This window comes from Poecilia reticulata, linkage group LG3 (genome assembly GCF_000633615.1).
Source record: "Poecilia reticulata strain Guanapo linkage group LG3, Guppy_female_1.0+MT, whole genome shotgun sequence".
NCBI lineage: Eukaryota > Metazoa > Chordata > Actinopteri > Cyprinodontiformes > Poeciliidae > Poecilia > Poecilia reticulata.
In genome coordinates this window covers 13,262,676-13,279,599 of record NC_024333.1, presented here as the reverse complement: position 1 = coordinate 13,279,599, position 16,924 = coordinate 13,262,676, and the positions used below count along the sequence as shown (strand labels likewise).

Here is a 16,924-nt window from a genome sequence, read left to right as displayed (position 1 = left end):
CCTGAAATATTTCAGTTGGTGTGCAATGAATCTAAAATATATGACAGTTTAATTTTTATCATTACATTATGGAAAATAATGAACTTTATCACAATATGCTAATTTTTTGAGAAGGACCTGTATTTATGCAATGATGTATTAAGAAAAATACAGCCTTACCCAGTACCTCAGCAGTTGCCATGATCTCACAAGTGTACATGGCTGCCATCAGTCTCTGGGGTTGAGCCTGGAAGGCATGCCGGCATGCCTCCTTCATGGCCGCAATCAGCTGGCCGGAGACTGGCCCGTAGCAGTCCACAGAAGAAGCATCCATCTTTCGCTCTGGGTCTGTCGCATCTACACTGTTTCCATGTGAACCTACATCTCGCAATGCTTCAGGGGAAACTGAGTCCTCTTTCAAGGTGTCTGGATTTTGTGAAAAAGCTACAGACTCAACATCCCACCTCTCAACTGAGAAGCAAACTCCCATCAGGGGTTCTTCACACATGGGACCAGACAGGGTTGCAAGTTGGAAACCACTGATGATACTGTTATCAAAGACTCGGAGTGGAGAAGCTGGAGCTCTAACTTGATCATTACTGTGTCTCCACTCAAGACACTGCCACACTGACAGTCGGCTGTAGTCTTTAATGCTGTTCAGAAGAATGTTGGGACCATACCTGAAAACAAACACAAAAACCAACCAAATTACCAACCCATGAAGTAATATTAACAGAAAAATGCTGCATGAATTTGCACCATCATTGATTATAAAAGCTGAGATTGTTTGGAAATGGTTAAATCTGCTCAGGAACGCCACCAAGACTGACCTCCGAGGCCCAAAAGCCCAGATCCGTTCCACAGCATTCCGCCACTTTCTTCCCTGCAGCAAGCTCTGAAGATGGTCTTTCAGTTCTGCAATAGCCTCCAGGGTCCTGAGATTTATGTCCATGGCTCTCCCCTCCCTGAGGGATGAGTTCATCAGCTCCAGAGCCCGAATTAACTCAGAGTTTCTCTCCAAGAGAACAGTCACCTCTGTCCAGAAAGATAAGACAGCTGAGCTGAAGTCACCAACAAGTTAGTACCCATTAAAAATACATTCAAACTTCAAACTCACTGACACATATAGTGCATCACTGTTCAAGTTCCTTCATGTTTTTAACCTCAAAACTTCAAATACTACTTCATTCATTTAAAGGAATTCAAGCCATACTTGGACTGAGTTAGTGTGTGTTACCCTGTGGTAATGGGATGGCCCGTACACAGACAGTAGCAAGTCTGTTAGGAGTGGTGAGGGTAACAAGACCGTCAGGGTCCACATGATGGTAGTCTGATGAAGGACCCTTAGAAAGCTCTTCTTTCACCTAAAACACAGATAACTGATAAGCTGGTGGTTATTTCCGCTGCTCATAATGACTCTAAAGCTTGCTGTCAATTATGACTGAATCAAAGAAAACGACTCATTTACTCCTCGTGTAAATTTGCAGAACTTTCTTTCAATATCTGTAAAAGACAGTTACTCTGTCTTCAACATTCTGAAAAACATCAATGTGACTTACCTGATGAATGACAGCAACTTTGTGTTGCTTGCCAAGTTCCTCATTCACCATATCCACCTTTGGAGGTCGCACCACAGTTTCTCTGAATGGAATGATGGGCTTAGACACGCTAATCTCTATCTTGGCAAACCTTCCGAGACAAATTAGACAAAAGTGAAAGAGTAATTAGTGCTATACTGACTCCTTTAATGCTGTATTATAAAATCCATTCCAAGCTTTCTACAATTAACACAAAATATCCAGTGTAACTTTAAACAAAATGCACAACTTCCTCTTTCCAGTCAACCTGCAATGTATGTTATTATGTAATTATTTGATATTATGCAGTAGATCTACACTGTAAAATCTGTTTTGGTAAAGTAAAAGAAAGATAATGCTTGTGACTTTGACTGAACCTCTTTAGACAATCGAAATAGGCCAGTACTTGAGCAGTACTTTTCACACAGAGCAGATCAAAAGAATCAACTTAAGTGAAGGTTATTAGTTTAGCACATTTGAGCAACAAGTGCATTAAAAACATAACACAATAAACAAACAAAACCTTACACTGCAGTGGCAAAATAAAGCAAAGTAATAAAAAGTAGTGTCAAGTAAAGGGGAGCTTGGCTTCCCTCCCCTTTTGAAGTCCAGATTTAAAGAGTACTTAAAAATCAATTTCTTAAAATAACAAAAGATTATGTGAATTAAGAAATGTCATTGTGACTGGCCTACAGGTTAAAATGACAAAGAAGCTGCATTACTCTTTGATAATTATAGCAATACTTTTATTAGTGTAATACTAAATAATAATAAATATTTAAGCAATTTCCCCTTGGGGATCAATAAAGTACATTCTATTCTATTCTATAATCAAAGTAGTATTCATGTTAGCTGTATCTATAATCAGAAATAACATATAACTGCAATCAAAGATCACTGATGTGTTGGAGGTAGACAGTAGGACAAAAGGGGAACCAAGGAGGAGAATCTATAGATCAGGAAACGGATGGACGACCCAAAGGATGAATTCAGATTGCTGAGAGGAGAAGAGTGTGCGGGCTAAAGGATGGGGGGTGACGTTTGAGCAGCCCTGGAAGAAGCACAGACACCATGACATAATGTCTCCAAGACAAAGGTGGATCTGAGATCCAGGAGGTTAAAGGTAAAATCCACCTCCCCTAACCCTCCTTCTAGTTAATCAACCTATGGAATGAAGAGAGGTGTGATGTTCAGATGAAGGTCAATTCCAGGTGAATCTCCTCTATTATCTAGCTAAAAAGATTCTTTATGAATTCTGCGGTGGTTTATACTCTGCAGACCATGAGGAGTCTAAACTTCAGGTGGGTATATAGCTGAGTCAAGTATTAACTCTCTCACGAAAAGCAAGGGGGTAGCTGTGCAACAGTTGCAATCTGGACTAAAACTGAATTGCAATTGTTTTAATCAAGGGCAGATCTAAACAGGTGGGTTTTAGCCTTGATTTGGAGGAACTCAGTGTCTCAGCAGTTCTGCTGTTTTCCAGATGGTTTTTTCCATAGAAGCTGAATGCTGCTTCTCCATGTTTGGTTCTGGTTCTGCTAGGAATACAGAGCAAACCAGAACCAGAAGACTGGAGTGGTCTGGAATCTTGATGCAGCAGATCTTTAATGTATTTTGGTGCTAAACTGTTCAGTGATTTATAAACTAACAGTATTTTAAAATCTATTCTCTGAGCTGCAGGGAGCAAGTGGAGGAACTTTAGAACTGGGGTGATGCACCCTATCTTTGTGGTTTTAGTGAGAACGCCAACAGCAGCGTTTTGGATGAGCTTTAGCTGGAGGATTGATTTTTAAGGCAGACCTTTGAGGACTAAAGATAAACGCATGGATAAGTTTCTCTAGACCTTGGATCCCCTTTCAAGGGATCAAAGATTAGTTTGACATGTTGACCTAAATATGTTGTAATTTTCCCATTAGCTAAAAAATTGCCGTTTGTGATACGCTAAAACTCATAATTGTCTTGAGTTGGAGTTTGAAGTGGTGAGAATGGATGCAGTAGGATGCAGGTATGGAGGAGAATGATGGTTTGAGTTTGATATTTTTTACTTTATAAAAATATTACATTACTGTTCAGTGATAAAGCACCTTAAATACCTGTAGTACCAAATATGATACACAGATTTCAACACCATTTAAATGTAATAACACAAACATTTCTATTTAATTGTTCATTAATTCAAAACATAAAACATTAATTTAAAAAAGTGAATAACAATGCATAAATTATTTTTTCTGTAAGTTGTCTGAAATTGGCAAAGACTTTCCTGGAAAACACATATGACCAATTTCATGCAAGAAGACATTTTGAAAAGGGGGAAAAAAGCTGTTTTTCTGCTTGCAGTGCAATGATAATCCAGTAGATGGCAGAATACAAGTCTCAAATTACATACAATGGGTTGCTTTGGGAAGTGTTGGTCATGGTGTTAAAAAAAAGAAACCACAGAAACTTAGGTATGATACATGATACAAGTGGCGATAATGTGTTTTTTTGAGCTGCCTTGAATCGCAACATGAGCGCCAAGACGCTCGTGCCAGTTTTACAACTGTGCAACAGTGATTTGATGCTACTGTGTGGAGCTGCACAGGTGTGTGTTAGAATCACGGCAGCAAACCAGCAAAAGGCAAAGAACTTTGCACAGTTTGTCCCTCAAGTTAACATTGAGTTGAGTAATGCTGTTGGATGCCGATGTTAAATAAATGATGACTAGCTAATGCCAATATATCACGTTAAGCTCGTTAACAAAAATAGGCTATTAATTCTAATGTTATCTGGGTTCAAACGTAATACTGGTTACAATTGAATAACATTTTGGAGGAAAATGGTACTTACAAAAGTAGTTTTACTGCACTGTACTTTTTTCTTTTACTTGAGTAATACTGTTGATATTCTCACTTGAATATTTCGCATTTAAATAAATGGACTTCAGAGATCTGAAACATTAGAATCCTGCAACGCATGAGCTAATGTTTATGCAAATTTGAGCAAAAGTACTCAACATTTTATATGTCACTGTTTACATCCTTATTGTTTACTTGACATTAATAAAAATTTTATTTTATTTGAAAGGTTACATAAAGGTTTCTTTATGTATTTATATTAAAGTAAAGGCTCATTTTGGTCTGCCACCCCAAACTAAGCCAATGCCTCCCCTGCTAAATTCCTCTGTAGCTGGGGCTGATAAGTAATGAAATGAAAGGACTGTGGTCTCATTTTTATTGTTAATGTGTTTCTTCCTATTGAGCAGTGAAAGTAAATAAAAGATGTTATATGTATTTTGCTTTAAGTATGTATTTACTGGAGGTTTTTTATTTGTGTTGCAGAGCCACAGCTAGCTCCTCACTTCAGACGCTCTGACTGAGGTTCCTCAGCACTGTTGTTGTTCCTCCTACACATTGGACTAAACCAGTGTAGCCCAAAGTGGGTCCTGGAGGCCCGGCATCCTGCATGCTTTAGTTCTCTCCCTAGTTTAATGCACCTGGATCCAATGATGGCTCATTAGAAGGCCAAAGAAGAACATTGACATGCTGAAAAGGTCATTACTACCACCAGAGAGAGAACTAAAACGTGCAGGATGCCGGCCCCTATAGGACCAACTTTGGGCACCCCTGGACTAAACCATTGTTCTAAAAAAAGGCAGGGGGAACAGGGAGAACCTAAAAATGCATTCTTATTTTTTTCCTAGATGAATGGCGGATTTATGTCATTCTAGCAAGTAAGAAAACCATACAAAACATAAATATAACAAACATAAGAATCACAGTAAAATCAAGCGATAAAAGCCTGAGAAATAAAAATATTTTTAGTTGCTTTTTAAAAACGTCCATTAAGTCAGCAAAATGGAGCTGTAATGGCAAACTGTTCCACAGTATTGAGGCCACCGACTGAAAGGCCCGGTCCCCTTTAGTTTTTAACCGTGTACGTGGAACAACCAGGAGATTCAGAGTTTGAGAACAAAGACCATGAGCAGCACAATATTTAGTTAAAAGCTGACAAAAGTAATCAGCAGCCTGGCCATTAAATTCTTTCTTTTGCCTTTTCATATTTACATTGTTTAACCTCAAAGGTTTCTTTTATGATGGAGGGAGGGTAATTCTAGAGTCTTCCAAAATTTGGGGGGTCCAGACCCCTGAATCCCTGGGATTTCCAGTCATCCTGCTAACCCTGAATCTCCTGGCAGGACACCAACTACACACCACTGCACCATGTAGCAGAGTCTCTCTGACTGGTTGATGCTCCATGTCCAGCAGTAAAAGTTCATATTTTCCAACTCTAGCGTCGGTTGCACTGCATTCCGCGTGGAACGCTCAGAACGCTTCAACCACACAGCGCTAAATGCATGTCACATAGACTTTGCATATAACCCAGATGATCCTAAGACCCAAATCAGGTTTGGTCTGATACGCAGCATTAGTCGCTCTGCTCCCCAAATTTGGAATCACAGCTTCTCGATCTACGAAACATCACCTCCTGTCACTGTTCAAATCTCGTCTGAAAACACGTTATCTTATTTCTTCTTAGTTCTTTTTCGTTGCACTTCTATTCCATTTGTTCCTTTTGTTTTTTTACTTTACTTTGTTTTTTACAAAGGCACTTTTAAATGAAATGAACAACAAACAATATTATTATTAACAGAAAAAGTGGAGGGAAAAAGATGTGATAAAATACGCTCACCTCTCTCTGAGGTCATCTAGACAGCGCTGCAGGTGAACTTCTCCAGCAGTGACCAGAACATGCTCTCCTGTTTCCTGTATCAGAACCTCAGCACATGGATCTGCCTGGTTCAACAAACGCATCCCAGAAACCAGCTTTGGCATCTCACCTACAGCATACATGTGGAAAACATTCATTTTTATTGCCATTGCTGTCAATTCAGCAGGTGTCAGTTCATTTCTTCTGGTTTAATAATTCAACTGAGTCAAAAACAAAACGTTGGTGATTCCAAAGCTAAATCAGCAACTTAAAAAAGTAAAGCTTCATTCAGACCTGGTGTTAAACGTCCTGCAGGTTCAAGTTTAATAACATCAAATGAAGAACATCAAGGATTTTGAGCCAATGGAACTAGTTTTTACCAGAGAGGGCACTTACAAGTTTCTAGAGCAATTTTCAAGTGAGTATGACAAGCTGACTATCATAAACCTCCACCCCGAATCTCACTCCAATAGTTGTTAAGCAAAAGGACAACAAACGCACCACAGGTGAAGTCGAGAGGAAATGTGGAATGGGTGGAAACCAGCAGATACTGTATCCTTAACAAGTAAATCACAAACTAAATGTCTGGTGAAACCTACTTGGATGTTTTGGCTCTACAGCAACCCGTACAATGGGTGCAGCTTCAAAGTTGAGTGGGGTGAAGGGGGAACAAGCAGGGGAAGCTGACAGGGTAGCTGTCTTTAAGACACAGTCCTCCAAACCTCCAATGCCTGAAAAAAGATGACAGAAAATGGGCAATAAACGGAAAGGTTAGGAAGACAAAGTAGAAACAAAAACCAAGTGTTTATTATAAATTGGATGATAGCAGCCACACTTTCCAGCTGTCATTTCTGTATAAAACCTTGAAGGAGCTACAGGGAGATACCAACAAATACTCGGCCCTTTGGGCAACACTGGCAAGTGTTTTATAGAGAAAAGAGCTCAGCTTCTGGCGCTGCCTCCGGAGAGGGCGAAACATCTTCAGAAAGGAACAGAAAACAAATCAATGAAGAATCATTAGGTGGTTGTATCCCAGTAGAAAACATTTGTGGAAATTGCTCAGACTTTAAGGGAAATCTGTATTAGCAATCGATTTTACTTGAACTGTTTTACTGTGCCAGACTGGCGACCTGTCCAGGGTGCAAACCCCCTCTTGCTCAAAACGTTGTCTGGAGATAGGCACCAGCGACCCTCCCGACCCCACAAGGGACAGGGAGTAAAGAAAATGGATGGATAGATGAATTATTCCACTTCTTACATTTTTGTTCAACATACGGATAGCAAGACAGAGAGAACAATAGCCCCCCCTCACAAACTGTTATCAACTGAAGAAATTGGTGCTGAGATGGGACTCTTTTTCTTTTTTGGTGCAACAAACGGTAGTTCCTGGGTGAAAATAGAAAAATCTAGGGCTGGTTTAGCACAAGAAGGCCCAAGTAAATGTGAAGATGTCTGACGTTTTTCCAAATACAGTGCAGTCCTGATAAAAAGGCACATAAATAAATGATCATATTTACCCATAACATTTCCAGCAGGAATTTCCTCCAACTCTTCCAGCTCTCGGCCCATAAGCAGGTAAAGGTTTTCCACAGTACAGCAGGACAGATGAGGTACTTCCGGAATACAGTCAGATGCACTGCATCCTTCTGGCAGCTAGCATGGAAAAATTAAGAATATAACATGTTGGAAAAAATGGCACAATGTTTTTTTTTTTTTTTAATTGTCATGACTGGAAAGGAAAATCTGTTATGGAGCAGGAATATAGTAAAGTCCAGCAACATAGAAGGCATCTACCTCCATCTTGGCTTAGAAAAGGCTGAGAACATGGCTAATAATAATAATAATGATAATAATAATAAAAATAAATTATAATCAAGAAGAGATGAGGTATAATTAAACACAAATGTACCTGCGTGCAATCAGCTTTTCTCATTTTGGGTACCATCTCATGGTATTTGCATCATTCCATTTTAGAACTAATCCAAAACTATTTGTGTCATTTTTAAGTGGTCTTCTTTCCTTGTACCTTATTTTCAGATTTGAAATGATCCTTGTTTTTTGGTCCCCATCCCTTGGTTCGAATGGGGACAAAAGTTGAAACGTGTTACATTTTTAGCTGGTGTGCTTCACTTTCACACTGCACTGTGTCAAACCTACCAACCTTTGAAAAACCTGTCCCCACCTTGCCTGTGGGGGCGTTGGTGGGGAAGGAACTGTAATAGAAAATTTCATTTTTAACCTAATTTAATGTTTGGTAGAAATGCTGAACGCCTGACCTGACAGTTGTCTTAAAAACCTGACATGTGAAATGTAGTTTGTACCCCTGTTTGACCCTGCACCCATGACAAACTGACAAAGAATTAGAAGTTTCTCCTGAAATCCTTCTCGGCTCTCTTTCTTGCCATAAAACCGTTCCCTCCAAAGAGGTGAGGGACAGTTCATGAAGTGAAGGTCAGGATTGTCTCTGTGGTCAATCTGGCAATAGAGATAAGATCAGACTTTGGCTGGGTCTTTTTTCTGCTGTGGCTATGTAACCATGTAATGTGTGTCGTTCAGGGCTCTTTTCCTGACTGCGTTTAGTGAGACGGGTCTTTGAACGCTTTTGCCTTCGAATAAAGAAACTTAAAAACAAAGATTAATCTTTCTCTTATTATTGAAACAGATTCTCATTCTTTGTTAAATAAAATTTCTTAACAGAACCTTCACAAAATGTAAACAAAAATGGACTGGCGTGAAAGTGACAAACCACAGTATGCTTGTTTAATCCACATCACAGTTTGATTGTGCATTCACATTTGCTCAAGTGAACTGGACTTTCTGGGCAAATGAACTAGTGAGTAAAGCAGACTAAACAGGGCTGGTGTGAAAGCATACAGAAGTTTGGATGAAAACTATCTTTACCGGCATTTCAGATGTTCAGCATCAATTGACACTGAGGTACTACAAATGTCACCCTTACCACATTGGTTCCAGCACAAAACTAAATCTAGGCATAGAGTTGGTCCCAAACTGGTTGTTTTAAAACACCAGAAAGAGGCAGTTTGGTTTTCCACAGGCAGAGAGCCATCTGGAAGCAAATCTCCATTACATCTCTACTAAATGCTTGATCTTTGCTCGGTTGGCTGAAAATAGACTGCAGCGTGTCTTTTTGCCCGAGTAAACATGCCTTAGACCTACTTCCTAAACTTTTTTTAACCGGTTAAGCTCTTGAGTGCGATAACATTTCTGAGAAGAACATACAGTATGAACAGCAGAGCATAATGAAGTGGTGCACATTCTTTCAGATCACCTAACAACATTAAAATACATGATGGCTTATGAAGCTACTAACAGCAGCAGTTCTGTACAGTTCCTCTATGTGGGGTAAAGACCTGACAGCATGAAAAACCACACAACTCACGTATCCCTTACATTAAATCACTTCACCATTCTTTATATTTCTCTACATATGTTAGACAAATAATGGAAACGTAAAACAGGGAGTGTAAAGTTTACCAGACTCAGGCCCTGAGCAGGATCATACTTTGGTCCCAGAACAAAAACCCTTTGACCTTTCTTGACTGTCCCACTGTAGATTCGTGCAAATGCTATGAAGACCTCCTTCTGCTCCTCTTCCTCCTCTGGCTTTAGAGGCAAACTTGTCATAGTAGCTGACAGAAAACAAACAAAAAAAAAACTATATTATATATATATATATACTTTATTCTAAAACTATTAATAGTTTTGCTTTAATAAAAAAAACACTAGACATGTCCAATTTATGATAAACGGAAAATATTTTCTTCAGGAAGATCAATACGATGCAACTAATAACTTTCTGTTATGAATTACTGAAACTTTTAATTAAAGAATATTTCTACTTTTATGTTCAATGCTTTTCTTTATTATTTTCTGACATTTATCACATATTGTATGATCTTAAACCTGAATAACTTATTTAGCTTCTACCTGAGGTGTGCAACTGTTTTTCATTTGTTTAAAGTAAAAAAAATAATAAAATCAGTTCACTCATGTGCTTATCCCAATCTTGTTTTCATTGGTTGGCAGCTCTCATAACCCGACCAGTTTCTGTTTACACACTTACAAACTCCAGTATTCATCCTCCGTCATACAAACAGATATTTAGGCTGAATTGTCCTGAAGACTGACCACAACTAATGCAGACTGATGCAGATTTTCCCCGACTGGGAATCATGCAAAAAATGGAGCCAAAAAAAAAAAAAAGTATGTCTCCCCAGTTATAGCTGTGTTAACTGACCTTCTCCTAGAGCACTACCTGACCGAGTGACCCTCTCCAGGTTCTCTGCAGCCAGTTTCTCAGCATGCCTTTGTCTTGCCACTTCCCTACGCTGAGCAATCTCCTCCTGGTTTAAAGGCCTGAAAACAAATAGGTGAAGAGTAAATAAGGCAAATAAAGTAAATACAGGAGCCTAAAAGCGGGTGATAAATCCAATGTATTCCATATGAGAATAACTCTCCACACCACATGTCTAAAATAGCACTATGATTATCGAGTATACGGCTTCACAGTTAACTGAGGGTTAAATTATTCCATCTCATTCCTTGGAAATCTACATTTTAAACACATCAAACAGTATTTTAGCAGAGGGGAGAACTGACACTTACTGTTACTGAGTGTTCAGAGATGCCAAATGATTAGACACACAACAAAGCACCACTGAATATTTAGGGGTGGAGTCATTTTGATGGAAAACTCAGTACAGGTGGAGCACTCATTCATTTCAATTCTAGTTTTGTTTATTTAAATAGGGCAACAAATGTCAAAACAGTCAATCCAATCATACATATATTCCAGTTGATCTTAATTATTAAACAAAGCATCAAGTTCAGTTTATTATTTAAAGTAATTTCACAAGTTTTCTATCAACTGAAACCCAGCAGTTTAGATGGAGCCATTTACTCGTAGGATTCTCTCCTCCTGGGTGAGTTTGAAGCGACAGTAGTAAATTAATAAGCTCGACTCCCTGAGGGAGTCTTGTACAGCAAATTTTGGAGATTTACTTGGTCCTTGTGACAATGCTTTAGATAAAGTGACATGCTACTTGAGTGTTCAGAAACATATTATTGTACCAATATGTCAATTTAGCATCAAAAAGCAGATAAAATACGGTAGCAAAAATATTTAGTATATAGCTATAGTTATTTAATAGCCTAACTAGTCAACATATATTAAAATATAATAAAACAAAACTTTTTCTCAAAAAAAAAACAAAAACAAACAAAAAAACAGAATGGAACAATTTTATTCTACTCAGATTCACATTTCAGATCTCACATTGTAGTTTTCTTTATAAGTTGCAACATTTTCATTGTCTTTGTTGCTGTTTGGCTTTCAATATTTTCTATTTAATGAAAGACTTGGAATATTTGCTGGACTTGTTTGTTGCCATCCGTCAAGTCACAATTTTCTGGTCTGTGAATGGTCTTGTGACAAGAATCCAGAGATTAAAGATAAAAACAAGTGGTTATAAAATGTTTATATTAAGATAGAAAATATTAAAACAAGTATTTATGTAGTCAAAATCAGATGAGGATAATTTAACATAGATTAAATATCAGGAACATAAGATGATTCAGGCAACAAAAAACTGACTCATTTTTTCACATTCCTAGACCAGGGGTGTCAAACTCCAGTCCTCGAGGGCCGGTGTCCTGCAACTTTTAGAAGTGCCTCTGCTGCACCACACCTGAATAGAATAATTAAGTCATTAGCAAGGCTCTGGAGAACTGAGGAGGTAATTAAGCCATTTGATTCAGGTGTTTTGTACCTGTGGCACATCTAAAAACTGCAGGACAGCGGCCCTTCAGGACTGGAGTTTGACACCCCTGTCCTAGACAGTCACTTCAGTCAGCATTGGTTTTCAATCACAAAAAAGGAAACGGCTCAATTTCATTGTTAAATTGTGTTTTAAAACAGAAAATCAAACTACTTTTTTAATTTCTCATTTCTGGTTTCTTATGTCTGATGTGTCACAAAGTCTGAATGTAATGCTACAGTATGTAAACAATAACATCATGTACAAATCAGCCACAAATCTATTTGTGTTTATACAAAGAGATTTGTATAAACACAAAATCTCTTCCAGGTTTTTACAGATAACCGCTGTAAAACTTGTCTTGCTGCAGTTTCAGCAAGTTTATTACCTTTTCTTTTATTTTATTCTGATCTTTGCTCCAAGCCAACAGCACAGTACCAGGTTCCTCCAGATAAAGAGAGTATAATGGGCTAAATTTAAATGTTGCATTTCAAAATACAAACACACAAATCTCAAAGCAAATAAAACAACAACTTATACTCCACAACATCGTATTTAAATACAAGCTTGTGTTTAAAACCCAAGCTTCAACTCCAAATCCTGCTGCAAATACAAAAACCTAAGAGTAAGGAAATGCAACTGGCTGCTCAAGCACTTTGAATCACCTTAGTGCTGAAAATGTGCTATATAAATCAAATTACTTTACCTCAACTTTCACTCATATCCAGATAGAAATGATCTCCCAACTTTAGTACCTTCTAGTATTTCCTGAGGTTGTTTTGCATATTTTTATAGAAACATCAACAAAAAAGAAGCTAATTTGGTTTTAAAGTTCAGGTGAAACTCATTTAGATCTGATATGTGTTTAATTAATGATATGACTAGTTTGTTGGTCATAATTTGGTCAGTTCAAAAGCAGCTGTTCTATTTCTAGCCTCAAAGGTTCATTACAGCAACATTTTTCAACCCTGGTCCTCAAGGGACGCGACCTGCAAGTTCTAGGCATTCCCCTGCTTTAGCACACATGATTTCAATTCATGGCTGATTAACGGGGTTTTGCTGAATTGCAATCATCTGAATGGTGTGTTAAAGAAGGGGAACATCTAAAACATGCAAGTCAGTTATCCCTAACCCTAACGATATGTGAAAGGAAGGGTGCTATGTAAATACAGTTTACCTTGACTTAGCTGACAGGCCAAGCTAGTCAAGGACAACATTAACTAGAGAAGCTGCTAAGAAGCCGGTGGTAACTCTGGAGAAGCTGCAGAGATCTGCTGCTCAGGAAGGAGATTAGAAAACACAAGGTTTGTTCTAGACACTATTCCATAAAAAACAAATATGTGTCTGCTAAGATTTTGATACACAAGGCTCAGGGTGAGCAAATCACTGAATGACTGAGAATAGTAAAAAAAAAAAAAAAAAAAAAAACTTCCTGACTTCTGAGTCTGATTCTGCTGGAAATTATTGTCAACTTGTCCTGCTCAGGATGCAGGACTGAACACTCAGACATCTGTTTGTACCAGAATTTTATGGATTTGATTTCTATTTTATACACTGCCTCCCATGACTGTCACACCCCTACCTAAGCTTCCTTTCAATCTATACATATATGTATTGTCATGTCATTCAAACCTCACCCAACCAGATACCATATTAAAAACTAACAGTTACACGTTTTTTTTATGGGCAGAGCTGGATGACATACATCAACACTACACGGGTCATTGATCACATTTACCTCTGTCTCTTCTGAGGCAAAGTTTTGGTGTCCACAGCAAACATTTTGGACACAAAAATGATGACTGGGGCATTTATCCCACTGGAACACTGGAGGAATGCTGAAAAACAATCCACATGGGAAAACATTATATTCCAAATCTCTACAAGCAGAAAGAAGGTCACTGTTAACATTGTTAAAGCTGCAATATATAGCTTCAACAATATGTAAATGTTTTTTGTTTTTTTTATATTTGTTAACAGTGTAACCATGCCGTGACAGTGTGGTATGAGATTAAAAATCTGTGAAAAAATAAAAATAAAATAAATAAATAATAAATAAATCATATTGGTCTGTTCGTGTGGGTAATAACACGAGTTCTGTCAGTGAGGAAGTCCAGCAGTGGAGTGTTGAATCCCAGTGGGACCAGTTTGCATACCAGATCCTATTAAATGCTGAGCTGAAATCTAAAAATAGCATCTGTACGTGAGTGTTTCTTTTGCCAGGTGTACCAGGTTCAGATGAAGAGCAGTGGAGATGGCATCTTCGGTTTGTATGCAAACTGGAATGGGTCAAATGATGGAGGCAGTATAGAGATCATATGACCCTTAACCACTCTCTCGAAGCACTTCCTGATGATAGATGTTAATGCAACGGGTCGAAAGTCATTAAGACATGAGATGGTTGGTTTCTTGGGCACTGGAATAATATTAGCTGACATAAAACATGAAGGGACAACGGTCTGGTACAGAGACATATTGAAGATGTCCGTGAGCACATGGTCTAGCTGGTCTGCACACTCTTTGATCAACCCTGCTGGAAACTGCAGCTTTTCGTTTTTTGACCTTTCCCAGGGATTTTCGCACAGCAGATGTTTCAAGCAGACGTTTCAGCAGATGTTCATCAGGGTGAGGAATAGCCTTCCTTGCAGGGGTTTTATTTAGGGTTTCAAATCTTCCAAAAAAGTTGTTAAGCTCATTAAGAAAGCTAATATCATCTTGGCAGGATGAAGATGTGGTTCTATAATCAGTCACAGACTGGATGCCCTGCCACAGTTGTCTGGTGTTGCTGGCATCATGAAAGAAACCTTTGATTTTTTGACTGTAGGCATGTTTTGCTGCCTTGATGACATGGTTTAGATTGGCCCTTGATGATCTAAATGAGACCATGTCACCAGATTTGAAGGCAGCATTACACTCCCTTAGTCTAGAATATAATTACTTCGTCATCCAAGGTTTCTGGTTGGCCCGTGTGACTATTGACTTTGCTGCTGTAACCATCTTCATACATCAGTGGATGTAGTTTGACACTGATGCTTCATGCTCCTCCACATCTGTATTTTGGTTCTGCGTAGCTCCCTCTCTGAACATGCCCCAGTCTGTGCACTCAAAGCAGTCCTGTATTGCAGACATAGCTCCCTCAGGCTGCAGTCTCTCCTTCTTCACCATAAGTTTTTGTCTGGTGAGCAGTGGCTGGTACACTGGGATGAGCATAACTGAAAGATGATCTGAAGAGCCGAGATGGGGCCAGGGAATTGCTCTGAAAGCTTTCTTGATATTATTGTAAACCAGTGCTTCTCAATTCCAGTCCTCAGGCCCCCCTGTTCTACATGTTTTAGATGTGCCTCTGTACCAGAATAGCTGATTCAAATGATTGCATGACCATCAAGTACTGCAGAAGCCTGTTAATCACCCAAATATTCAATCCAGGTGTGTGGCAGAAGGGAAACACCTAAAACATGCAGGGCTGGGGGACTTGAGGACCAGAATTGAAAAACACTGGTGTAGACCAAATCCAGTGTTTTCTCCTGTGGTTGGAAAATCCACATGTTGATGGAAATTAGGAATAACAGTCTTCATGTTAGCCTGGTTAAAGTCTCCAGCAACAATAAAAACATCCTCCAGGTATCTGGATTGTCTGTCACTGACGGCATGGTGAAGAGTACTCAGTGCTTGCTTGGTGTTGGCGCTGGGTGGGATGTAGACAGCAAAAATGATAACGGTCGTGAATTCCCAAGGTAGGTAGAAAGGTCTGCATCTCACAATCATGAACTCAATGTCCACAGAGCAATGACTGGAGACCAGGGTGGCGTTGTTACACCAGCTGTTGTTAATGTAAATACAAACACCACCAACCCTGGATTTACCAGTACAAGCATGGCTCTCCTGTCAGTTCTAAAAGTTGTTAGCCCATTCAGGCTGATGGCATTATCATGGACAAATGAGTTTAGCCATGTCTCGCAGAAAATGAGAATGCAGCAGTTTCTTGTTTCCCTTTTTGTGGTTAAATCCAGCTTCAGGTAGTCCAATTTGCTTTTAAGGGATGGTACGTTAGCAAGCAAGATGGAGGGAAGGGCAATTGGAAAGGGATTGCTTTTAGCTTAGCTGTAAGTCCACCGTGACACCCTCGCTTTTGTTTTCTCTCAAGTCTTCTCCGGTGTCTCCATGGACTTGGGCTATTGGAAGATTCCGCTGCTGCGTAGTTAGCTTGATTCAACTGATCTAACTGATCTACCTGACGTAGCAGTCCAAGACTTTGTAGAGTGGTCCATGTCTACAAACTTAAGGAGTCCATAAATATTTGAAAGCAAGCAGAAGTTTGAAGTACAAGTATTACAAGTTTTGAGAAGAAAGACATAAATCCTGCTTTCAGACTGAAAATGTGTGCTCTTGAATTATGGCAGAAAAATTCCCCCATACTTGTCCCCATCAGCAGAGTCAATCATGAATGTTCAAGTTACTTAGCATGGCCACCAATGACCGCAGATAAACAGTTTACCTGTAATAGTGAGTTACATGTGTCTCTGCCATAAGCACATTTAGCACGGAATCATGATGCTGATTGACAGTACCAAGACCCTCATCCTGGCTCTGATTGGTTGTTTTTGGTTGGGAGTGGTGTATTTCTTCAAACAGCAATAGGAGCTCAGGAAGGAGGTGGAGGAAATCAATCTTTTCACAGACAGTTTTAACAAAAAAATAAATAAATAAAAATGAAATATATATATATATATTTAAAAAATATATAATTCCCTTCTCACCCTCTGCAGGTAGTCTCTTTCATCTTCTAAGCTCTGGTCCTCTACCAGAGGTCTGTGAGCTTGAGGGTTCCTCCAGTATCTTGGCTGTGCCGAGAGCTGCACATTTCTGGACTGAGATGTCTGATGTTGTTCCTAGGATCTGTTT

General features: G+C 39.0%; 1 protein-coding gene across 3 annotated transcripts in view; it reads right to left on the bottom strand.

Annotated features, from left to right (window-relative positions):
• The window catches only part of efl1 (elongation factor like GTPase 1), a 42,003-nt gene that overhangs the window by 3,517 nt on the left and 21,562 nt on the right, over positions 1–16,924 (bottom strand). For 2 of the 3 annotated variants that reach the window (XM_008405089.2, XM_008405091.2), the window contains exons 12-21: positions 13,761–13,860; positions 10,504–10,622; positions 9,741–9,895; positions 7,763–7,898; positions 6,845–6,976; positions 6,228–6,375; positions 1,539–1,668; positions 1,217–1,343; positions 810–1,014; positions 160–659 (exon numbers count right to left, since the gene is read on the bottom strand). In XM_008405089.2, the coding sequence (XP_008403311.1) occupies positions 160–659; positions 810–1,014; positions 1,217–1,343; positions 1,539–1,668; positions 6,228–6,375; positions 6,845–6,976; positions 7,763–7,898; positions 9,741–9,895; positions 10,504–10,622; positions 13,761–13,860 (1,752 nt within the window). The remainder of the gene's footprint in view (positions 1–159; positions 660–809; positions 1,015–1,216; positions 1,344–1,538; positions 1,669–6,227; positions 6,376–6,844; positions 6,977–7,762; positions 7,899–9,740; positions 9,896–10,503; positions 10,623–13,760; positions 13,861–16,924) is intronic. The other variant, XM_008405092.2, reaches the window with a different exon arrangement.